The sequence below is a fragment of the Danio rerio genome, chromosome 21, assembly GCF_049306965.1.
Source record: "Danio rerio strain Tuebingen ecotype United States chromosome 21, GRCz12tu, whole genome shotgun sequence".
NCBI classification, from domain to species: Eukaryota; Metazoa; Chordata; class Actinopteri; order Cypriniformes; family Danionidae; genus Danio; species Danio rerio.
The window spans coordinates 48,687,501-48,714,139 of NC_133196.1; the positions used below are offsets into that span (position 1 = coordinate 48,687,501).

Genomic DNA, 26,639 nt, shown 5'->3' on the forward strand with positions numbered 1-26,639 from the left:
TCTGTCATGTCCTTCTCTGAAAGAGATTTTTCAAGTTTATTAATTCTTGAATGAATCTGAACTGGTCATTGGTTGGATGAGAGATGTGGAGTTTATAGCCCCAAATTACCCATAGCCCCGCCCTAAATGACTGATAGTTCCGCCCCAAATTACTGATAGCCCCGCCCTAAATTACCAATAGACCTGCTCTAAAGGCATTTCATGTGACCAGAAGTGAAGTCTTTTTGTGGGGGGCAGGAAGGTTTTGGTATTTGATAAAGCAAATTTTAATTCCTTGGTAACTCATTATTTTAAAGGAGGCAAAGACAAAGCTGGAGCCATGAATTTACAATAAAAGATAAGCTAGAAAACAAATGCTCAACGTCACATATTGTGATGATAGTAAATGGACGGCGGATCAGCGAGGTGAACTCAATCCTGGCTCCGCTTATCTTCTCTTAGCACATCCTAGCTTGTCTTTTTGCCAAACCTTTTGTTTCTAAACTCCCTATAAGGCTTTTAACCCTGTTCAATACTGATCGAGCTCAGGGTGTAGCTGTTTTTCTCCTCCGCTCACAATGTATTCTGATGTAATCACAATATACCGTTTGCAAATATACATTGCATATATCGCCAAGCATCAGATTTCTGTATAGGTTGCCATTTCTAAAACCACTCTGATCCAGTCGCCCTTTGTCTGATTTACTGTAAGGTCCTACAATAATCATACTTCATGTCCATCTTCTTCTCTGCGGCCCGCCTTCACTATTATCCCCACACTCCTACAACCTTCAAGACTAAGCACTTAGAATGAATGTTCAGCCCACACGTCAAGGCAAGAAGAAACAAAGAGTGGATATAACTGCAGCAGTCCTTGTCTCCTTTACTACTGTATATACAGAGACCATGTCTACAGTAATCCGCATGCATCTGAAAATGATCCACATCCACACTACTGTTTTCAATCATTTCCCAAAACATGGTCATCCACACTGAAACGACTAAAACACTTCTGTCGATGTACCCCCCCCCCCCCCAAAAGTATTAAGATAATGCAGGTAACATAAAATCCATATTGTTCATCTGCTTAGGTATTAATTATTATAAATCATTCAAAACCCTTTGCCTTTTATCCTCTATTTCGAAAGCTTTCACTGTAAAGTCAATTTTTAATAATGCATTTTTAATATACGAGAGTTTCTGTTTTATTCAATAAAGGTGGGCAATCTAGATAATTCATTACTAGGCCAAACAGACCGCTGTAATTCAGAATAAAACATTGTAATGAACTAGTAGGCTGTATTGGCAATCAAAATGAAACTGGAGATTCAAGGAACAGAGGTGGGGGAAAGGATGAAAAGAAGAAGAAGTGCTCATTTCTTTACTTGTGTCAAATGAATAAAACGCTGCGAGTGCTGTAAATGCTGCGGCAATTAGTGCCGTATCATACATCATTTCATAAAGACAAGTGGGAATTTGTATCCGACTGATTTCACATTAGCCAAGTTGAGCTTTCTGAGTGGATAAACGTGACTAATCAGCAATCACTAAATGGCTTCATTAACTGATCTTCTCTTCTGGAGCAGCAGCTCTCCAGCTCTATCACAAACACCACCTCTCTCAAGGCTTTTAGATTGATTGATTGGTTGGTAAGTTTTGGTTTTGTTGGTTGGTTTTGATTGGTTTTATTTGGTTAGTTAGTTGGTTTTGGTTGGTAAGTTGGTTGGTTGGTTAGTTGTTTTTGGTTGGTTGGTTGGTTGGTTGGTTGGTTGGTTGGTTGGTTGGTTGGTTGGTTGGTTGGTTGGTTGGTTGGTTGGTTGGTTGGTTGGTTTTTGGTTTGGTTAGTTGGTTTTGGTTGGTTGGTTGGTTTGGTTTTAGTTGATTTATGTTTATTGGTTGGTTTGGTTTGGTTAAGTGGTTTTGGTTGGTTAGTTGTTTTTGGTTGGTTGGTTGGTTGGTTGGTTGGTTGGTTGGTTGGTTGGTTGGTTGGTTGGTTGGTTGGTTTGGTTTGGTTTGGTTAGTTGGTTTTGGTTGGTTGGTTGGTTGTTTGGTTGGTTGGTTGGTTGGTTGGTTGGTTGGTTTGGTTTGGTTTGGTTAGTTGGTTTTGGTTGGTTGGTTGGTTGGTTGGTTGGTTGGTTGGTTGGTTGGTTGGTTGGTTGGTTGGTTGGTTGGTTGGTGGGTTGGTTGGTTGGTTTGGTTTGGTTTGGTTAGTTGGTTTTGGTTGGTTGGTTGGTTGGTTGGTTTGGTTTGGTTTGGTTTGGTTAGTTGCTTTTGGTTGGTTGGTTGGTTGGTTGGTTTGGTTTTAGTTGATTTTAGTTGATTGGTTGGTTTGGTTTGGTTGATTGGTTTTGGTTGGTTAGTTGGTTTTAGTTGATTGGTGTTGCTTTGTTTTGGTTGATTTGTTGGTTTTGGTTGATTTGTTGATTAGTTAGTTGATTGGGATTGGTTGGTTGGTTGTTTAGTTGGTTTTGTATGGTTGATTGGATTTGGTTGGTTGGTTGGTTGGTTGGTTGGCTTTGGGTGGTTGTTTGGTTGGTTATTTGGTTTTGGTTATATAGTTGGTTTCAATTGGTTGGATGGTTTTGGCTTTGGTTGTGTTTGTTTGGTTAGTAGGTTTTGATTGGATTTGATAAGTTGTTTGGTTGGTTGGTTGATCAGTTGGTTGGTTTGTTGATCAGTTGTTTAGTTTTTGTTGGGTTTGGATGGTTGATATAGTTTGTTTTGATTTGTTGAATGGTTTTGGTTGGCTTTTTTGGGTTTGGTTAGTTGGTTTTGGTTGATTAGTTGGTTTTGATTGGCTTTTGTTGGGTTTGATCAGTTGTTTTTGGTTGGCTTTGATTGGTTGGTTTGTTGATTGGCTGGTTGGTTGGATTGCTTTTATTCTAAGACATGTACAAATTACATGATACAAATCAAATAAAAAAAACGACAAGCAGGTGTGTGTGTGTGTGTGGGTGTGTGTGTGTGTGTGTGTGTGTGTGTGTGTGTGTGTGTGTGTGTGTGTGTGTGTGTGTGTGTGTGTGTGTGTGTGCGTGTGTGTGTTTGAGTGTGTTTGAGTGTGTTTTTGTGTGTGTCAGTGTGTAAACTAATAAATAAAACTTTCACCAGAATAAAAATAAAAATATTTAACAGTACAAGCTGTGAAAAAAATCCTTGGCCTGTTAATATTTTTAAAAACTTGGAATATTTTTAAAAAATAAAAGGAGAGCATAAAATTTGGACACACACAGTATATAGTACAGTATATTATATAATGTGTTGCACATTGTTTTATATAAAAAAAAACACATGCCAAATAACAACCCCTGGAGCCTGTAGGTAAGGAGTTCCAGTACCCGATGTCTGACTGCTTGAGTTCAGAGTTCAGACTCTTCTTGTTGCAGCTGTGTTTGTGTTTGTTGTCAGCTGCTCCAGAAATGCTGGTGGGCTCCAGTGGAGATCTGCTAATGAGGTGTAGAGCAGACTCGCATTGATATTCCACATGCTCACGCTGCCGTAATGAACAGCACAGGCTCAGGCTTTAGGCTGGACGCTGCAGTGATGGAGGAGTCTGACTGAAGGAGCAACCGTGCTAAATGCACTGTTTTCCTGGGTGTCTGGAGGTTACTTTGATTAAATAGGCCTTTAAAGCCTAGTGTGAGCATTAAACCTCAGCAGCTTAAGCCCACCAAACTGATGCCCGTAATCAAAAAAAAATTATAGGAATTTATTTGTATTAGTGATAGGAGAAACCTTTTTAGTTTCCTGTGATTATATATATAAAAGATGAAGTAAGTGTGTGACATGGTGGCTCAGTGGTTAGCACTGTCACCTCATAGCAAGAAGGTTGCTGGTTCGAGTTCTGGTTGGGCCACTTGGCATTTCTTTATGGAGTTTGCATGTTCTCCCCATGGGTTTCCTCCGGGTGCTCCGGTTTCCTCCACAGTCCAAACAAATCCCAATAGGGGAATTGATGAACTAAACTGGCTGTAGTGGATGAATGAGTGTGTATGGGTGTTTCTTAGAACTGGGTTGCAGCTGCAAGGGCATTTGCTGCATAATATATACTGGATAAGTTGGCAGTTCATTCCGCTGTGGTGATGAATAGAGGGACTACGCCGAAGGAGAATTAATGAATGAATATATATATATATATATATATAGCTCACCATAACCATAGGTAAAAATAAAAACACTCACATATAGCAGCTCATCCCCATGGGACAAGCTTGATTTATGAAGTGTTTTAGGTTGAGTAGGTGGGTGTTGGATTCATAGGTCCCCACTAATGTCAAGAGCAAATCTATGCCCTTGAGTAGATTGGCTTTTTCAGAGAGAGTGCAAATGATAGATGATGCAGTGCTGTATTGAATCTGGCATAATGTGAGTTACACTGCTTTTACCATGTGTCATTATTGACCCGTCTGTTCAAGATCGATTGATATGAGCTTAATATTCAAATCTTTTAAACAACATTCAACCATATTGCACTTACAGTACATCACAGCACTGTTCGTCTATTATTTGAACACTGGTACCCTATCAAAGCAGTGGATTATATGATGCCAAGTTTACTATATAGAACAAAATATACAGTTGAAGTCAGAATTATTAGCCCCCCTGAATTGTTAGCGCCCCTGTTAATTTTTTTCCCAAATTTCTGTTTAATGGAGGGATGATTGTTTCAGCACATTTCTAAGCATAAAAGTTTTAATAATTTATTTCTAATAACTGATTTATTTTCTCTTTGCCATGATGACAGTAAATAATATTTTACTTGATATTTTTCAAGACACTTCTATACAGCTTAAAGTGACATTTAAAGGCTTAACTAGGTTAATAAGGTGAACTAGGCAGGTTAGGGTAATTATGCAAGTTATTGTATAACGATGGTTTGCTCTGTAAATTATTGAAAAAAAAATAGCTTAAAGGGACTTATAATTTTGTCCTAAAAATGTTTTTTAAAAAATTAATAACTGCTTTTTTTCTAGCCGAAATAAAACAAATAAGACTTTCTCCAGAAGATAAAATATTATCAGACATACTGTAAAAATTTCATTGCTCTGTTAAAAAAAAATTGGGAAATATTTAAAAAAGAAAATAAAAAAAAAAGTGGGCTAATAATTCTGACTTCAACTGTATAAAGATGCAGTTCATAATTGTTCTTAAGTGTGTTGCACAACCATGGGGTGTGTTTCCCAAACAACAACGTAACTCGTGGCTGAACTATCATAGAGCAATGCATTGTTTGTGAAAAGAATGATGTAGTGACGAGTGTTTCCCAAAAAACGTTTCTGGAGGCCGCGATTTACGTGGCCGGAGGTACGTATGTGTGCATTTCTTTTTTTTAAGCGAACGCTACAGGGCGGTGTGACGCTGCTCCTCTTCGCACTCACCAGCTGACAGCTCACCTCCGTGTGGAGGGCTTTCCCACTGCAATCAGTTTGTCCAATTAGCTCTTCATATACGTCGGCGAAGCGGAGACCTGGAGGGAAGCCGACCGCGACAACCAGGTTCGAGTCTGGGGAAGAGCGGTTCCAGAAATCAAATAAGACAAAAACAGAATCCAAAAAAGTTCATAACAGGACCAGAATGTGGCCAAACCCGAAAACGTGGTCAAAATCAGACAAGGGCTTTTCTTTATCTGGACGGCTTTTGTAAATTGTTGCTTGGGTTTAGGGAGGGAAGCGAGGCCAAGGACGAGTCAATCAGTAAAATCGGTTGGGTTTAGGGAAGGAAGAGAAAGAGGGGGGGGCTGCCGATTGGCCGGTCGCCCAGTCAATCATTCAGTCAGTCAGACAGACGGTTGCTCGACAGCGGCCTCCGGTGGCTTCACAAGAGAACAGCGTGGGCACGAACGGCGCTCCCGAAAGGCGTTCTAAAAGCGCGCACAGCGGCCTCTCGCGGATTCCCGAAAACAAAAACTGCACAAATATGGACCTCCCGGGACGTATTTCACCATCTCCAGAAACATCCGTGGGACTACGTTTCCAGAATGAGCCTGGGTTGGAATATTCCATATTTTATTCTAAACATAAGATTAGGATTAATGACCAAAAGTCATTATTATAATACAATGTATTGGGTAATTTAATAAATAATATAAATAATTCTTGTTTCAGCTACAGCAGTATGTGATTTATAGCTGATTAACCATGTGGATGGATAATAACAGCCTTCTGAGCCTACTAGTAGGAGCAGAAGGCGCCTACTGGCCCATATCTGTCTGCTGATAACCACTGATAATACTCATTCAATCGAGTTACAACATTCGAATTGGCTGGTTTTGTGTGGATGTGTGTGAAAAATATCCCAGATTTGTGCCACCGAACATTTTTTTCCTCTTCTGTCCTGCTAACAAATGCTTTGACATCCCGCCGTGGCTTTTGTCCTCATGTGCTTTTCCAGCTGTTTAGATAGATGTTTAGGTCAATTTCCAAATCAGCATCTAATCAATTATATCAGCCACAGATGGACACAAATTAAAGAGCAGAAACGATCCAGAGATGATCCAGAGGAACGAGACGAGAACTCGTCTTGGCAAAAAGCCTCAGAATATTGTGATTGACTGAAAACCAAAAAACCCGTGTCAGTGTTTCCAGGCTGATCAGCTCACAAACATCACTTCCAGACCGATTTTTAATCAATCTTTCACGTCCCGGACGGCTGCCAGTTTCTGACAGGTCCACACCTTACATTTCACACCGATAATCCTGGTTTAGTCATTCTCTTCACAGCTCCGCTGGTGTAATGTGTAATTTATGACTTGGACACGCGCTGCTCTGAAGAGACAATAGGAAGTGGTGTGACATTCTTTCTAATGTTCCCGATGCGTTTTCAGACGGAGATAATGCCTAATGAAAAGTTTAATGAGAATCTGCTCTGCCATTCGACTTTTTTGACACTCTACAGCTCCTCGTCAGCCGTAAATTTCAATCTAATTGTCAGCCGCTGACGTTTATTGCAGCAAACAGCGCTCGCTATTCATTCGAGAAGCAGCCACTCTCAACCGCACGCCATATATTACACGTTATATAGCCGTGCTTCATTTATGTAACACTCTGATGGGCTTTTATTTGCACTGCAGCCAGAATAGCCCCCTGGTATTATTATATTAGTCTTTGCATTTGCGTACTTTTTCCAGCCTGTGGTCAGATGCTAAAATATTCAACCAAGGCTCATTCTGAAAACGTAGCCCTGCGGACATTTCTGGAGACTGCGGAATACGTCCTAGGAGGTGCGCATTTGTGCAGTTTTTGTTTTTGCGAATCCGCAAGAGGCCGTCGTGCACGCTTTTTCGCGCCTGCTGTTCTTGCGCCCGCTGTTCTCGCGTAAAAAAGCCGCTGGAGGCCACTGTCAAGCGACCGACTGACTGACTGAATGACTGAACGATTGACAGGGTGGCCAGCCAATCAGACGACCCAGCCACCCTCCTATTCCTCCTTCTTCCCTATGCCCAAGCATTGATTTACAAAAGCCATCCAGAAAAGGAAAGGCCATCGACCGTGTTTTCAAATTTCACCGCATTCTCGCCCCATTATAACCTAGTTCGCTTTATTTATTGGATTCTGTTTTTTGTCTTACCTGATTTCTGGAACCACTCTTCCCCGGACTCAAACCCGCACTTTTCATTGCCGTGGTTGGCTCCTCCTCCAGGCCTCCGCTCCACCGATGTAACACGACAAGTTAATCGGACAAACTGGTTGCGACGGGAAAGCCCCCAACACAAAGGGGAGAGCCGACAGTCGGCAAGCTCAAAGAGGAGTGGTGTCACACCGCCCCGTAGCGTTCGCTTGAAAAATTGAAATGCAGCCATACGTACCTCCGGCCACGTAAATCGTGGTCTCCAAAAATGTCCACAGGGCTACGTTTTCAGAATGAGCTTGGGTTGAAAATATTACACATATCTGATCAGAAGTTTTATTTAAGAGAATGTTTTTATTGCTTGTTTTATCATCAAATAAAAATTTCCAAAGCAAAATTGAAGAGCCTGTAAAATATACATATGGCCCGTTTCCACTGAGTGGTACTGTACGGTTCAGTTTGGTATGCATTTATGGCCGTTTCCACTGTCAAAAGACATACCGAACCGTACTGTACCGTACCACTTTTTTAGACACCCTTTCGAAAGGGTACCAAACACGAGAAAGCGTACCAAAAGGCGCAGCTAGACGCGCAGCTGAACGCTATTGGTTTACAGATATACGTCATTCGATTACGCAACAAGCCAGAATGAAAACGAAAAATACGTCATGTTTAAAATACACAGCCGAGAGATTACAGCGGAATTACATATACATATAATAACGAGCCATGGTCGATCCAGGCTTAAACAAACCTTGCCGTCGTCTTGATGAACAGTCACAAAGCCAAAAAGTAGAGCAGATTTACTCTGAGCCTCGTTGTTTTTTTGAGCCAGTCTGAAGCGTGACCGGTATCACTTTCTTCCTTGCGCTCGCCACGCGTCTATATCTGAAATGACAAACTTATTGAGCTCATGGTAATAACGTGCGCTTGATTATTGACGTGCTTTTGAAACCCGATCCTGTCAGAAGCTGACAAACGCTAGAGTGACGCGCAAAAAAAACAAAGGAGAAGCCTGAAAAAGGAGCACATTATTTTTTTCAGCTTTAACTAATATTATCACCTTTTGGACTAATATATTATGAACACTATGATGAAGTGACTCTCTAACAGAGGCCACACAAGCTGCTAAAGATTAAAGCCTCCAGTGAAAATGATGTCGACTGAAACTTTTTTGTCGTACACCAAGCCCACCAAAAGGGTACCCTTGGTATTGGAAATGCAAGCCTGATAAAGGTGATCCGTACCGACCCGAACCTTACCGTACTGCACCAGTCGGTGGAAACGAACCAATATTTTGTTTTTCACAGGACAGCTAGTTCAACGTGCCCACTATTTTAGTGACATGAGGAATCAGATGATTCCTGCTATTAATGAATCATTGCCTAAGACTTTTTGTTCAATATACTTGTATTATATTGTTTAAAGTTATATTATTAATATTTTATTAATACATGAATATATTTTTATAGTTATTAAAGGTGCTGTATGTACGTTTTTGACACTTCTAAACCATAAAAACAGCATAACATTTTGCAGATATTTCAGAAACATGCACAGTGAACATTTTTGTTTATCTGAAAAACATTGCTGCGATCCTACTGCATTTTTAATGATTTCAGTCGCCACAACTGCTATGAAATTCGGTAATTAATCATAATATTTAGAATTTTAGTTTACAATCCCACTCTATTTTTAACAGTGAAATTTCAGCAACCACAACTGCCATGAAATACAGTAATTTACCATAACATTTAGACACTTATTTTACAGTCCCATCATATATTTTATGGTAAAATTCAGGGTTTTTTTTTTTAACCATAAATGGTACTTTTTACAATCTGTATGCCTAGAAATAACTCTGCAAGCAGCCTTTGAAAGCATAAGAACATCCTTCAAAAACAACAACAACAAGGCTGTGACATGTCTGAACATTTATGAACATTTAAAAAACACAATGCAGTCTAATGCCGGTAAAGCTTTCTTCTGAATGTCACTGTGGTTTCAGAGCAGCACATTTCTTTCTTCTAGGTAGTGTTTACTCCTCGTTTCTTTAAAAGCCCCATCACTTATGAGCATGTGTTTTTTACCCTATGACTCTTTGTGCTCTGGCATCAAGCCCAGAGCTGAGAGCTTTCGTTTAGAGGTCAAACACTTTGCAAAGTTGCTTTATATCACACCTGTAACAGCACCTGTCCTTGAAACTTCAAAGAAATTTGTTCAGCTCAGTTTTTAATCACAGCTGTAAGAACAGATGTTTTAAGATCAGGGTGGGTGACAGTAAATAATCATTAAAAAATAATAATGAACGACATATTACTACAGCAATACTGCAATTCGGAATATTAAAAATGGAAACCTGTTTATTACTTAGAATTTTGTTGTTTTTTATCATAACTATACTGATACTACTATTATAAAAGCTATTAAATTACTTATTAAATAGTTACAAGGCATTTAAATGACAAATTTCTAATCTGTTATCATCCGGATGAAACTATGGGCCACTAATGGCCCGTTTCCACTGAGTGCTATGATACAGTACGGTGCGATTTTATGGCCGTTTCCACTGTCAAAAGGTACCAAAAGGCGAAACATACCATACCACTTTATGGGTACCCTTCCGAAAGGGTACCCAGCACAACAAAAGGGTACCAAAGCTGAATGCTATTGGTTTACAGAATAACGTCACCAGCCCATACACAAGCAGGAGACTGAAAAACAAAGGAAGCACAATTTTTAAATACACAGCCAAGAAATTACACTGTAATAATACATACATATATTAACAAGCCATGGTCGACCCGAGCTTAAACAAACCTTGTCGTCATCTTGATCAGTGGTTCTCGTCATCTTGAAAAGTGGAGGTCAAGACCCCTTGTGGGGTCGCGGGACAATGACAAGGAGTCGCTTAGTGATTTCCAAAAGAAGATAGTTAATAGTTACGTTAAAGAAACAACAACATACAAATAAAAATCAGCCAACAGCCTTTATTTATTTATTTTTATCAAATTAAATTAATAAATGACTATAAAAAACATTACACGGTTATTAGACTGTTGCATTTTTGTGTTGTCAATATGCTCATGTTTATATTTGCCTATAGTTGTGTGTGTGCAACGTTTGTAAATTTAAAGTATAATCACCTTGAAAAATAGTGGTCGCAAATCACTGATTATTTTTTTGGGGGTGGCGGGCTGAAAAGTTTGGGAACCCCTGGTCTTGATGAACAGCTACAAAGCCAAGAAGCAGAGCAGAATCTACGTTGTGCCTCGTAGTTGTTTACAATGCCATCTAAAGCGCGGTTTCACTTTCAAATTAAATTTAGCAATGTTCAACTCAAATTATTTGTTAAATTCATTCATTCATTCATTTATTTTTCACTGCTTTTCCGGGGTAAGCTGTCTTAAGAGAGAACCCCAGACTTCCCTCTCCCCAGACACTTCCTCTAGCTCCTCCAGGGGGATCCTTAGGCATTCCTAGGCCAGCCGAGAGACATAGTTCCTCCAGCGTGTCCTGGGTCTTCCCCGAGGCCTCCTCCCGGTGGGACATGCCTGGAACCTCTCCCTAGCTAGGCGTTCAGGAGGCATCTGAAACAGATGCCAGAGCCACCTCAGCTGACTTCTCTTGATGTGGAGGAGCAGCAGCTCTACTCCGAGCTCCTCCCGGGTGACAGAACTCTTCACCCTCCACCCTGCCCCCCTTCGAAGGAAACTCATTTCGGCAGCTTGTATCCGAGATCTTGTCCTTTCAGTCATGACCCAAAGCTCATAGGTGAGAGTAGAAACGTAGATTGACCAGTAAATCGAGAGCTTTGCCTTTCGGCTCAGCTCCTTCTCCACCACAACGAACCGGTACATCGACCACATTACTGCTGCATCTGCACCAATCCGCCTATCAATCTCACGTTCCATCCTTCCCTCTCTCATGAACAAAACTCCAAGATACTTAAACTCCTCCACCTTGGATAAGGACTTTCCTCCAATCTGGAGATGGCAAACCACCTTTTTTCGGTGAAGCACCATGACCTTGCAGTTGGAGGTGCTGATTCTCATCCCAGCAACACTCGGCAGCAAACTGCCCCAGTGCATGCTGAAGGTCCATAATCGATGAAGCCAACAGAACAACATCATCAGCGAATAACAAAGATGAAATCCTGTGGAGCTTGAACCCCCTCCAGCCCAAGTCTGCGCTTTGAAATTCCATCCATATAAATTATGAACAGAACTGGTGACAAAGGATGTTTAAATTCAGCCCGTAGAAATTGTTTGCAAGCACTTACCTTTAGTAAAACATTTAGTAAACTCATTGAATCATTTTCTAGTGTACACTAGGTTTGTTGTTTTGACCAGCTCACAGGTTGTACACCTTTCTGCATGGCGTTCGCATATTCAAAGTCAATCCAAAGACATCCGCATTGGTGAACTGGAAACACTATATTGCCTGCAGGTGTAAAAGTGTATGTCTATCCATCCATACCCGTGTTTTTTCTCTCCATCTGCAGTCTGAGATGCTGGATCTGCTCCTGCTTCCACACCATTTAAATAAGACAGATGGTTTGGAAAAATGGATGGCGGTGTTAATGGACCAGAGCCTGCCATAGAATAGATTTATGTTTTACGCTTTACAATAAGATTTCTGTTATTATCACGTGGTATTAAGGTTCTTTCACATTCTAAAATGTGCAGTACCACATTTATTAATCTTTTGTAGGCTTTAATAATACATATTTAGGATTGAAAGTAAATATTTGTTAATTAATGCACTAACATAAACATTTGTTTTTTTAAAGGGTCACGAAACACCAGAACACATTTTTTGAGCTGTTGACAGTCATATATGTGTCCCACACTGCTATAAACACTATAAGAACACATATATTTCACTAAAAAGTGTAAATTGGTTGTTTTTGAGTTATTTCAAGCAAATTCCTACTTCCGGTTTGAAACAAATTTTTGAAGCTGCGTCACGGCCATGAGATAATAGCGTGTATTCCAGCGTGCAGACTGGACGTCTGTGCCAGAGTGTGTCTTGTTACGTCTTAATGTGTGCTGCATTAATGCATGAGTAAAGCTTGGTTTAAACCAATCAGCACGCTCTATTGTGCAACTTCATTAATATTCATTACTGTCACAGTGTGCAAAACAAGTGTGAAGTGTTGCTTTTTTGCTGTGGATTAACAGTGTACGCGACGCTCGACAACAATAACTTACATGTCTAAGGAGGATTATTGTTTACCTGAGAGCTGTTCTCATCTGCAAACGATGAAATCCGGATTCACTTGTAGTCTCCTCTTAATAAAGACGAGGCTCTAGTTACTGGTGATTGTCCTGTCTCTACAGATTTGGTAATTGAGCGACCAGTGCTCTTTTTTTTTTTCAGTTTGTTCGTATCGAACTAAGTTAACTATTGCACTGAGTGTAAACATGTCAGCACCACAACCAAACTTTAACCTTGTATAGGGTTTTCACCGCATTTTGTGACCGGAATAACACATGCTGCTTTCTGACGCTACCTGCCGAGAGCATCTAAGTTTCCTGGAAATGCTGAGGTTTTTTTCTCTCATTTGCTGTGCGGTATCAAACATTGCATGAAAAATACACGCTTAGAGCAGATCCTCCAATCAAATATTTCGTTTGTCGCGAGGGACATGAATGAATTCCCTGAATGAAAGAGCCAAACTGCAGTTAAAGTCCACCATTTAATCATTTGGCAAATAATTCAGATGTCCATGTAGTTTAAACACCATCACTTTCTCCTGTGTGTGTGTATTTTGACTCTGAAACTCGTGCGTGCCCAAATAGACACTCCCACACCCTCCCACTTTTCTTCCTCTGACACTCCCCCCTAAACAGAGCTGGACACGCCCACTTTTCTGACTTTTTCCAAAGTAGAGGTGTGAAAACACCCTGCTGAAACGAGGAGGTTTCATGGCCCTTTAACTAACATTAGGAACACTTCAGTTCTAATTAAATACTAATTCCCACTCTTAACTACTCAATGTAAAAAAAATGCAATAACAAAGAGTAAAGACAACAAACATTTTACATTGCTTTTAACTTATTTTAATTTGTAAATCAGGTTTCAGCTACATTTTTTTTAAGTTTTACAACGTTTAACTTAATATTTTACTGTTTGATTGATGCAAGTTGAAATGACTAATATAAAAATTAGACATCAATAGAGTTTAGATGCAAAAAAACTCTGAATGCCGTCTCCAATTTTCATCAAAAATGTGCATTATTCTCCTCCTTCTTTGTTTATGTTAATTTATTTCACTTTGAAGACCATGAAAAGAAGTTATTCTTTGGTATAAAAGTGAAATTACTAAACATACTTACAGGAGCCTGAAAAAAATTTCATTTTGAAGAAAATACCAGATGGTATTTAGAGGTTAATGCATCTGAACTCTTCATTTGTTTACATTGCTTGCTTGTAACCTGCCTATTAATAATATGATATTGGTTGTTTATCAGTATTTATTAATATTTAGTTAAGATCCTATTTAGTACATTTACATTTACATTTAGTCATTTAGCAGACGCTTTTATCCAAAGCGACTTACAAATGAGGACAAGGAAGCAATTCACACAACTAAAAGAGCAACAATGAATAAGTGCTATAGGCAAGTTTCAGGTCTGTAAAGTCTAAGAAGGAAAGTATTAGTAGTATTAGTTAGTTTTTTTTTTTGTTTTTTTTTTTGGGTACAGTTAGTGTGATATTCAGAGAGGCAATTGCAGATTAGGAAGGGAAGTGGAGACTAAATAGTTGAGTTTTTAGTGGTTTCTTGAAGACAGCGAGTGACTCTGCTGTTCTGATGCAGTTAGGGAGTTCATTCCACCAACTGGGCAGATTGAGCGTGAGAGTTCGGGAAAGCTATTTCTTCCCTCTTTAGAATGGAACCACGATGCGACGTTCATTCACAGAACACAAGTTTCTGGAGGGCACATACATCTGCAGAAGTGAGAGCAGATAAGAAGGAGCAAGGCCAGAAGTCACTTTGTAGGCAAACATCAGGATGCGAGCAGCAACTGGCAGCCAGTGCAAACGGATGAGCAGCGGAGTGACATGTGCTCTTTTAGGTTTATTAAAGACCACTCGTGCTGCTGCGTTCTGGAGCAGTTGAAGAGGCTTGATAGAGTTAGCTGGGAGCAGTCTTATTCTACATCAATGATCCTACCCAATATCTGAAATAATAAACAGTCGAGCCTGAAATTATTCATTGCCCTGGCAAAATTCTGACTTAAAGTTTTAGTTGGAATGTAAATAAATTCTGAGAGAGAAACAATCTACAATGATGCCTCCTGTACATCATCTTATTATCTTTTGGGAGAAGCCTGTGTCATTTTCTGTCAGCAGAGCAATTGTTGGTCAAATAAGAGTAACTTTAAGCAAGAATTTGCCAAGGGGTGTGAATAACTTACTTACAGCACTTCTAAAAAAAAACGATTAGTCCCAGTGTGTTCACTTCTCTAACGCTCACTAATTTCTGTTCTCAGGTGTCACGACCGTCCTGACTATGACCACACTGAGTATAAGTGCCAGAAACTCACTTCCCAAAGTGGCCTACGCTACAGCCATGGACTGGTTTATGGCCGTCTGCTATGCGTTTGTGTTTTCGGCGCTTATTGAGTTTGCTACAGTCAACTACTTCACCAAGCGGAGCTGGGCCTGGGACGGCCAGAAAGAAGCCCAGGAGATGCGGGTGAGACACCATTTCACTTTCTACTTGAGTCATATGTGACAGCACATAATATTAGACTAGATCTTCTTCAAGACACTAGTATTCAGCTTAAAGTGCATTTAAAGGCTTAACTAGGGTAGTTAGGGTAAATTTAGGGTTATTAGTCATTGTATAACAGTGGTTTGTTCTGGAGACAATCCAAAACAAATATTGCTTAAGGGGGCTAATAATATTGACCTGTAAATGGCTTTAAAACAATTAAGAACTGCTTTTATTCTAGACGAAATAAAACAAATGACTTTTTTTCCATAAGTAAACATGTTATCAGACAATGGGCTCTATTTTGACGGTCCATGCCCAGAGCGCAAACGCTTTCAGGGCGTGTCAGAATGCATTTTTGCTAATTTAAGGATGGGAAAACCTGCTTTGCGCCACAGAGCATGGTCTAAAAGGGTTGAGTTTATTTTCTTAATGAGTTATAGGTGTGTTTTGAGAATAAACCAATCAGAGTCTCATCTCCCATTCCCTTTAAGAGTCAGCTGCGTCGCGCCATAAGCGCATTGCTATTTACAGGACGTAAAGTAAGTCTAAGTGGAAAAACTGAGCATTTCACTAGCAAACAGTTCACAGTTAACAGTGTTTTAACAGAAAACTGTTAAACAGAGCATCTACTGCGTGAGAATGAGAGATATTGGATCACTTTCATTTTCACTCTAGGATAGGGAAACCTTTACGCACAGACATCAATTAGCCTATAAATAATTAATTTTGTTTTTTAAGCGCAAATATTCGTTTCAAAACTTTTTCTAAATTCAGTTCTAATTTCCAGCAAACGAATAAATGAACAATAATGACCAAGTGTGGTCAAAATACTGAGTTATATCCTAATACACACGCTGTGCCCCATATGGTCTAAAACCTGACAGGTGGGCAAATCTAAGCTTGTTTTTAATAAAACAAATATAAATATGGATGTAACAAATAATACTGCTAATAATAATAACATTATACAAAAGCAAATTGTTATGAATGAACTGAAAAAGCCTCCCGAGATGAAGAAGACATAAAGCAGTGATTTTTCATATTTATGTAGGCTAGTAAATAATATGTTTTGTAATATTTTAATCCTTTATTTATATTCTATATCTATTCTTATTATATCCTATATATATCCTTAATATTTAAATGTTTTCATATGTAAAGATATTTGCCTATTGCTCTCTTTTGTGTATTAAGCAGTGTGTAAGCGAGGTGCAACTCTGCGCTGGAGTTTAGACCGGGTTAGTTTTGGTCTAATGAAAAATCTATTATAGTTTCTCAAAATAGCAACGCGCCAGCGGTCCGCCTCAGAACAGCTTCCTTTTTAGACCAGAACGTCTATGGGCGCACATATGAGCGCTAATGCATTTGCTATTTAAACAGCGTAGTGCAACGCCTCAAAAGCACTCTTGCGCCAAGCTGAAACTACCAAAAGACTACTGCGCCATGCCTTGCGCCACACTGCGCCGGGTGTATGATAGGGCCCATACAATGAAAACATCCTGAATCTGTTAAACAGCATTTGGGAAATGTAATCATTTTGACTTCGACTATAAGGCTGTCGTTAAGAAAACAGGTACATTATTTTAAAAAGTCATCAGAAGGAAAGACGTTTATGTTTCTCGAAATGGCAGAACTCAACACAAACCTGAGTGCATTCTCACTGTGATCAATCACTGTTTCATTTCCCAGTATTGACTTTTTCTTACAGAGTTCCTCCCTGCAATAGGCAATAAATATTCAGCATATACATTCTAAGCTGATCTGGGCTTTCTTGTTAGCAAGTTTGTCACTATTGTAATTTTTCACGGTGGTGAATGTTGCTGTTCAATAAGTTTGAAGCTGCCAACCTCTCTCTATTTAATTCAGTTGTCAAGTATTGCCAAAACATTGCAGATTACATAAACAAGGAATAAAATATTAAAGTGATTATATAATACATCCTTACATACATAATAAGACACAATTCGAAATGTGATAAATACATACACAAATAAGAAAAAACTGTATAATTATTAAAGTATATAATTAATAATAATAATAATAATACATATAAATATTAAAATAAATAATATACATTATTATTATTAATAAAGGATTGTGATTATATTATATTTATTAATATAACAATACATTTAAAATATTTATAATGATATACAGTTAGCTTGAGAAATATTAGAAATGTGTTCATTTGTTTACATTGCTTGCTTTCACAGCCAATCACAGTCCTTTCTGATGAGCACTGGTGAATAACTATTGCAAATCAGCAGTGTTTTCTCAGCCGCGCTTAAATGTTAGTGGGAAATGGACATTTTTAAAACATCAGTACCGGGACAACACGACAGACAGCACGAGGACGTGCTACAAAGGACTGCGTCGTTTTATCGGGTCACATAGTGTGAAGCAGGGAAGCGTCTCCACTGTGTTTACCTGCTGCCATGAACTGAAGCCTGGGAGGACACTTAAGCATATTACTCTTAAAGAGGTTGTGATGTTGTTTAATGCTAATCTGCTTTTAATCGTTCAAATTAAACTAAACTGAATGATCTTAAAGTGATGTTTACACCATATCTGCATTTTGAAGTCGCAGCAATAACTAGATGTTTGTAGTAAACAGCATGTTGTTGCAATGTTTACAGTGCTGATCCTATACTTCCGGGTTTCTTCCCTCCACAGCCCTGTTTTAAAATGGCGGCCGCATGAAATAAGCGTACGGAAACACATTTAACGAAAAGACTAGGGATTCGGACATCGAACATTATCAAAGAAACAACACGGCTGTAACAGTATGTTGTGATGACGCAAACAGAAAACACGGCCTGCACGTTTAGTCTGAAGCAGCATGTCTATGGTGTGTCTATTCCAAGGTAATTCGTAACTTTTTGATTTAGTGGCTAATTCGTATGAATTTGTAAGATTTAATTCGTATAATTTAGTACGATTTGCTCATCATCCAATGACGGTTGGGGTTAGGGGTGGGGTTGGGTGCCACGCCTACTTTTTAAAATCGTACATTTTCGTACGAATTAACCACTAAACTGCCAAAGCGTAAAATACTTGCGTTTCCTCGTGTGATCAGGCTGTCTTTTAGAAGCGTGACTGTATTTAATTTGCGTTATAAAGCTCATTAACTTGGATGCTGAAATAAAACAGTACAAACGTAAAATTATCCAGACCATGAAGAATCCGGAGAACTATTTAGTTAATCAATTCCCCTACAGCGCATGTGTTCGGACTGTGGGGGAAATCACAGCAGAATGAACTGCCCACTTATCCAGCATATGTTTTACACAGCGGATGCCCTTCCAGCTGCAACCCATCTCTGGGAAACACCCATACACACTCACTCACTATAATTTAGTTGATCAATTCCCCTATAGCGCATGTGTTTGGACTGTGGGGGAAACCAGAGCACCCGGAGGAAACCCACGCCAACACGGGGAGAACATACAAACTCCACACAGAATCTCCAACTGTCCCAGCTGGGACTCGACCCAGCGACCTTCTTGGTGTGAGGCGTCAGTGCTAACCGCTGAGCCACCGTGTCGCCCGTCTCCGCTTTCTTCTGCCTGCTGTGGTCAGCTTTGAGACAGTTTAAAATTTGCTGGACCTTTGCGATCGAGGACAAATAAATGGCTTTTTGTCTAGAAAAAAAAAAAGGAACCCCAGATTGAAAGCAGAAGAAAGCACACAGATGAAAGATAAATTGAAAAGGAGGCTCTCTGGCTGGGCTCTGTGGCTCCAAAAGAAAGCCGAAAACTGATTTGCTATAGTCGCTGAAAGAAAGAATAGAACAAAAAGGAGAAAAGAGCAGCGCAAGCAACTGAGAAGAAAAAAAAGAGACAATCAGCGAGAAAGAGAATACGTTTGACGGAGAGGAAAAGAGAATGATTAAAGGAAGAAGAAATGGGCTGGTATTGAACACTGGCCTCATGATGAGAAATTGACCTGTGGAGAGCGTGGAGATCTCATCTCATTGGCTCTATATAAGCAGGTCACAGGTCACATTGGTTGAGCAGGTGGAGTGATGGTCAATTTGACAAGTGGTTAACTACACAGATTATCTTGCAGATTTTCACTTCAGTTTTTCAATTCATATTAAATTATATAATTCAACGCATCTTTGTAAGACTTTTGTATGTGCTGAATATAAATATACACACTACCGGTCAATAGTTTGGGGTCAGTGTGGTTTTGAAATGTTTAAAGATCAGCTTCTCCTGCTCACCAAGGCTGCATTTATTTAATCAAAAGTACAAGTTGTAAAACTGAAATGTTATTTCACCATAAAATAACTGTTCAAAAGAAGTTTATAATTTAATTTAATCAATTATTCCGGTGATTTTAAAGATGAATTTTCAGTTTCATTACTTAGGTCTTCAGAGTCACATGATCCTTCAGAAATCAATCTAATATTATTATTATCATTATTATTATTTTATCATTATTATAAATATAATAATAATAATAATAATAATAATAATAATTATTATTATTATTATTATTATTATTATTATTATTTTATCATTATTATCATTATAATTATTAATATTATTATTACCATTATTATTATTATTATTATTATTATTATTATTATTATTATTATCATCAACATCATCATCATTATTATTATTATTATTATCATTATTATTTATTATTATTGTTACTATTATTATTATTATTATTATTTTTATTATTATTATTATTATTATTATTATTATTATTATTGTTATTATTATTTTATCATTATTATTATTAATATTATTATTATTATCCTTATTTTTATTATTATTATTATTATCATCATCATTATTATTTATTATTATTATTGTTACTATTTTTATTATTATTATTATTATTATTATTATTATATAATATTTAAAATGTGTTAAAAAAAACTGTTGACAAACTTGACATGAATGATCTTCACTAGAACAAGGGTCCATTTTTTTTTCCGTAACTTGCATTTTAACGTACACACTGCTTTTTTATGGTGCTGCACACTGTTTACCGGTGTAATGCCACATCAGATGGAGACTCGTGCTGACCTTGCCGATCTCTGGGGTTCACTTGTCTTTGGAGTTTGGAATGACTTTACAGATTGGGGTTGATGTGATTTACTTTGGTGGTGAGAAGGTCAGCGTTTGCTCTTCTGAAGTCTGATAAGGATAGCAGTAGCATCTGATTACATGATGTGTCTGCTTCTATCAAGCTCTCAAGCCAAACACAGTCTGGATGGAAAGAAATGACTGCACTGCTGTGTAATGCGTCGGGGGAAAAAAGGCCAAGTTATTCTTAACAGGTTTATTACTATTTGCAGATTCTAATGTACAGTTGATCAAAATATTCTCCCTCATGTGAATTTTTCTTTTTCAAATATTTCCCAATATGATTTTTCACAGTATTTCTTATAATATTTTTTCCTCCTGGAAAAAGTCTTATTTGTTTTATCTTGGCTAGAATAAAAACATTTTTAAACCCATTTTCAATATTATTCGCTCCCTTAAGCAATTTTTGTTTTGCATTGTCTACAAAACAAACCACTGTTATACAATGACTTGCCTAATTACCCTAACTTTACCCTAATTACCCTAGTGAAGCCTTTACATGTCACTTTAAGCTGAACACTAGTGTCTTGAAGAATATCTAGTGTAATATTATTGACTTTCATCATGACAAAGAGAAAAGAAATCAGTTATTAGAGATGAGTTCTTAAAACTATTATGTGTAGAAATGTGAAAAATCGAATCATCTTTCCGTTACCCAGAAATTTTGCATTGCGCCAGGTGTGTGATATATTTGCCCTATGTTTCTAGTATGTTAGTATGTTTCCAGTATGGATTAGTACGTTGTTAATATGCTTCTAGTATGCGTTAGTATATTGTTAATATGGATTGGTATGTTGTTAGTAGATCCAATGTGAAGTCAATGGCAGTTTTTTACAATAGGCGTCTATGGGACAGTTGCTGGGGGGGGGGGGGGGGGGGGGGTTTCGAGATCTCTGATAAAAGCGAAGACCTGGGGGGGGGGGTATCGTTGATACAAGTGAAGAGCTGGTGGGGGGATCATCGGTGAGGCAGGGGTTGGTTTGAGGGGCCCTTCATAATGTCTCTGGGGCCCCCCTAAATGTATTGGCCCTTAGAATCGACCTAACTAAGCGGCGCCCCTTTGCGTTAAAATATTGGTAATAAGGATTGGTATGTTGTTAGTATGTCCAATGGAAAGTTAATGGCAGTTTTTTACAGTGGACATCTATGGGACAGTTGCTAGGGGGGGGTGGGGGGAGTCTTTCGACATCTCGGATAAAAGTGAAAAGCTGGGGGGGGGGGGGGTGTATACACGTGGGGGGGGGGGGTCATCTGTGGGGTAGGGGTTGGTTTGGCGGGCCCTTCACAATGTCTCTGGGGCCCCCTAAATGTATGGGCCCTTAGAATCATCCTAACTACCCCCCAGTATATTGTTAGTATGGATTGGTATGTTGTCAGTATGTTCAATGTAAAGTCAATGGCAGTTTTTTTACAATGGATGTCTATGGGACAGTTTCTAAGGTGCCGTAAGTGGTTGTTAGGGTGTGGCTAGTAAATTAAAAGATCACCAGTGATTGGTAAATTGTGAGTAAAATGAGCCTAAAATAAAGTCTTTATGACAGTCTGGAGCAAAGTTATGAGGTCACAATGTTTTGTCAATGGGACTATTCCGAATTTTTCAGTTTTTGGAAAATTGTAAATTGGATCAGTTGGAAAAGATATAGCAACTTAATTCAGCATGGTTTGGAGTTTGTTTAGTGGTTGTAGTATGAACGATCTAGGAGGAGATGCGTTCTTAAAATAGTCTAAGAATAGTACGTTTATGTAGTATAACAGTATGTTGGATTTCTCAAGCCACCATAAAGACTGGCATGAAGGCTTAATATTTACGGTAGATGAATTAAATTTATTTATTTTTTTATTATTATTTTACCTGTCCTGGGTTTAGATCATTGTCTCCTAACCCTGTTTCTAAAGTCACACTAAAGCTGCGCTCACACTGGGCTTTTCCTCCCATAGACTTCCATTCATACGCACGCGAATGCGTCAGACGGGAAATGCGGGTCATGCGTTAAGTTTCGCTGCAGTTCAAAGTTCAAGCTTGGTGAACTCTGACCTGCGAAATCGCATCACTTGACTGCGTGAGACCAACCGATGATCAAAACATGACATCTCTTGACAGAAATGTAAAACATGGAGCAATCGCTCGCTTTGGAAATATCTGGTAATCTTGTTTAATCCCGCCCCTTTTCGCAGTGCTGTACGACAGAATTCGCACACACAAACTCTAGTGTGAGCGCAGCTTAACAGTACACATTATTAACCTCTCCATACTCAAACACACCTGAATAAACTCATCAGAACATTAGAAGAGAGGGGTCAAACAAGAGAGGCCTCCAAAATATGTATTGTTGGTGTGCCTCCAGTAACAGGGTCGGGAAAACACTGGGCCATCAGGAATCTCCATATTTGAACTTTACTTCCCTTACTAACAGCATAAAAACAAATACCAGTACTATTATATTGACAGAAATGCATGATAAAGAGCTAATTAAACACTGAACCTATTGCTCGGTGTCATAAAGTACTTGAGCTTCCCTGAGGTTTGGCAGGGTTGAAGACCATTTAATTAAAAGTGACCGCTGCATATTACAGTTCTAATATACGAGCATTTCATATTCACGCTCATGGGTTATATGGTTAAATTGATCTGCAATCCTCTCCCGAGTTATTTTCAGCTGCTTCAGTGGCCTTACAGATGAAGTCTCCACATGAGGAGTTTAGTAGATGCGCATTGAAATCGAGGATATTACTTGGCACAGCAGGAATGCAGAGTCTGTCTCCATTAATCTGAGTATGTCCTCGGGAAAAGAAACCTTCAGGATCAGAAAGCAAAATACATATATCGCATTTGAAATTTTATGAATCACATCTATCCTCTGTAGGGTCGTGGCGAGGCTGGAGCTCGTCCCAGACTCTCGGACTTTATGAAGCACAGTTATATAATATCAAACGCTTGTTAATTTAATGCTCATCATAGTGCTTTGCATTAGGCTGTGGGAAAGCGGCAGTCATTGCTGTGTTTCTCCTTGTTGCAAATGAATGCGTACATCCCAAAATGAAGCTAGATTTTAGAACAACTGGAATTTTTTCTGGTGCCCCCGCCTCACATGACTGATAACTCTGCCCTAAATGACATAGTTCCGCCCTGAATAACAGATAGTCCCACCCTGAATAGCATAGTCCTGCCCTAAATGACCTAAATGTCCCACCTTAAATGACTGATAGTCCCATCCTAACAGGGCCGGAGCAAGCTGAACTGCCGCTCTAGGCAGAGGATGATCACGCCGCCCTCAACCCCAATGTGAAAACGAAAGTTATGAAAATGAAGTGAGGTGTCGCGGACCTCTATTCTGCCACCCTATGCGCGGAAATAACTGAGGATGCGCGGGTGTCGCGGACCTCTAATCTGCCGCCCTACGCGCGGATTTAACTGAGGACATGCGGGTGCTGCTGGAGGTGTCACTGACGCTGCCCTCTCTATTCTGTCGCCTATGTGCGAATATATCTGAGGACGCGGGTGGTGAGGGAGGTGTCGCGGACATAACTGAGGACGCGGGTGGTAAGGAGGGTGTTGTGGACGCCGCCCTCTCAATACTGCAGCCTTAGGTGACCGCCTAGCTCGCCTCTATGGACGCCCCGGCCCTGCATCCTAAAGGAATGACAGAGTCCCACCCCAAATGACTGATTGTCCCACCTTAAATGACATAGTCCCATGCTGAATAACTGATAGTCCCACCCTAAATAACGTAGTCCCACCCCAAATAACTGATTGTCCCACCCTAAATGACATAGTCCCTCCCTAAATAACTGGTAGTCCCGCCTTAAATAAATTAGTCCCACCCTAAATGACTGATAGTTCTTACCTAAATGACATTGTTCTGCCCTAAATCACTGATAGTTCTACTCTAAATGACAGTCCCACCATAAATGACATAGTCCCACCCTAAATAACCGATAGTCCTGGTTTAAATAAATTAGTCCCACCCTAAATGACATAGTCCCACCCTAAATGACTGATAGTCCAGCCTTAAGTAAATTAGTCCCACCCTAAATGACTAATAGTTCTTTCCTAAATGACATAGTCCTGCCCTAATCACTGATAGTTCTAGTCTAAATGACAGTCCCACCCTAAATGACATAGTCCCGCTCTTAATGACTGATAGTCCCACCCTAAATGACATAGTCCCGCCCTAAATTACTGATAGTCCCACCCTAACTGGGTGATAGTCCCATCATAAATTACCGATAGTCCTGCCCTAAATGACAATCCCGCCCTAAATAAATTAGTCCCGTCATAAATGACTGATAGTCCCGCCCTAAATGACATAGTCCCGCCTTAAATGAATGATAGTTCTTTCCTAAATGACATAGTCCCGCCCTAAATGACTGATAGTCCCACCCTAACTGGCTGATAGTCCCACCCTAAATGACATAGTCCCACCCTAAATGACTGATAGTCCAGCCTTAAACAAATTAGTCCCACCCTAATGGACTAATAGTTCTTTCCTAAATGACATAGTCCCGCCCTAAACCACTGATAGTTTTAGTCTAAATGACAGTCCCACCCTAAATGACATAATCCCGCTCTAAATGACTGATAGTCCCACCCTAATTAACATAGTCCCGGCCTAAATGACTGATAGTCCCACCCTAAATAACATAGTCCCGCCCTAAATTACTGATAGTCCCACCCTAACTGGGTGATAGTCCCTTCATAAATGACTGATAGTCCCGCCCTAAATGACATAGTCCCGCCTTAAATGAATGATAGTTCTTTCCTAAATGACATAGTCCCGCTCTAAATGACTGATAGTCCCACCCTAACTGGCTGATAGTCCCAACCTAAATGACATAGTCCCACCCTAAATAACTGAAAGTCCCGCCTTAAATATATTAGTCCCACCCTACTGACTAATAGTTCTTTCCTAAATGACATAGTCCTGCCCTAAATCACTGATAGTTCTACTCTATATGACAGTTTTCTGACATCTGGTGAAAATATGATTACACATGTGGTCAATTTCATGCTCAGAATTGGCCGTTTCTGAACGCTGATGCTGAAACACATTTTGTCCCTATCAAATGATTGGTTTGTACAGTAACAATCAATCTGAAAGATGGATATTCTTTTCTCTAATGTTTCTCAGGTTCGCTTTTGCCAAATCATATCAGTTCTTTCAATCAGCTAAGCCCTGGTGCTTGTGAAATGTACAGACACTGCTGTGGGGCTCCAGGGCATTGTACAATCAGAGGAGATGGTAATTTACCATTCACAATTTGAGACTTGCTTCTCCATCATCTCCATCGCACCACCTGCTCATGCTCAGCTGTTTGTCTTTGCTCAGAGTAGATGTCGAGATGTCCATAGATGCGTCCCGAATCGCATACTTAAGCACTAGCCTAAGCCATTTTACAGTATAAATTGTATAAGTAGTGCATTCGCACTGAAAACTCTAAAGAAATAATAAATACACTTTATATAGCTGGACAATTTACTTAGTCAGCTAGTAAACAGAAGTGTGTAATGTTGAACGTAGCAAAAGGGGAGGAGCTACCATAGCACTAGGTTTGGAATATTTATTTTGCGTTGTGCTCTTGTTGATGTCATCAATCTGGCAACAGTATGCAATACCTAGTGTGACCACTAGGTGTACTAGAGACTACACACTGTACTTTTAAACATACCCATGTTGTTTGAAGAGGAGGGGCCAAAAAAATGTTCAACATTTCGAATTTGGACTGTGATACCGAGTTTAACCAATAGATATCCAAACTACATACTGTACTTTTAAACATTGCCAGATTGTGTGTGTGATCGAAGAGAGGGGACCAAAAAAATCCAATATTTCAAAGTTGGACTGTAATAGTTTAACGATTAGGCGTCAATACTACATACTGTACTTTTAAACGTTGCCAGATTGTGTGTGCGTTCAAAGTTGGGGGAGAGGGGGTGGTTCAATATTTCGAATTTGTACCCTAATAATAATAATAATAATAGTACATTTTATTTATAATGCGCTTTTCTAAACCCAAAGCGCTTACAAGAAAGAAAAAATAACAAAACACAGTAAAACAATAAAAAATACAATAAAAAAACAGTAAGAATAACAGAGATATCACAAATTAAAAAGATGAGTTTCAAGCAGCTTCTTAAAACAGTTTAAGGAAACAGCATTCCTAATGTTGCCAGATTGTGTGTGCAATTAAATAGGAGGGGCCAAAAAACTGTCTAATATTTTGAATTTAGACTGTAATACTGAGTTTAACCTATTGGTGTCAATACC

At 39.3% G+C, this 26,639-nt stretch overlaps 1 protein-coding gene across 4 annotated transcripts in view; it reads left to right on the top strand.

Moving 5' to 3' along the window:
- Positions 1 to 26,639, top strand: part of gabra3 (gamma-aminobutyric acid type A receptor subunit alpha3) — a 315,734-nt gene that overhangs the window by 275,481 nt on the left and 13,614 nt on the right. For all 4 annotated transcript variants that reach the window (XM_073935538.1, XM_073935539.1, XM_073935540.1 and 1 more), the window contains exon 9: positions 15,042 to 15,247. In XM_073935538.1, coding sequence (XP_073791639.1) covers positions 15,042 to 15,247 — 206 coding nt within the window. The remainder of the gene's footprint in view (positions 1 to 15,041; positions 15,248 to 26,639) is intronic.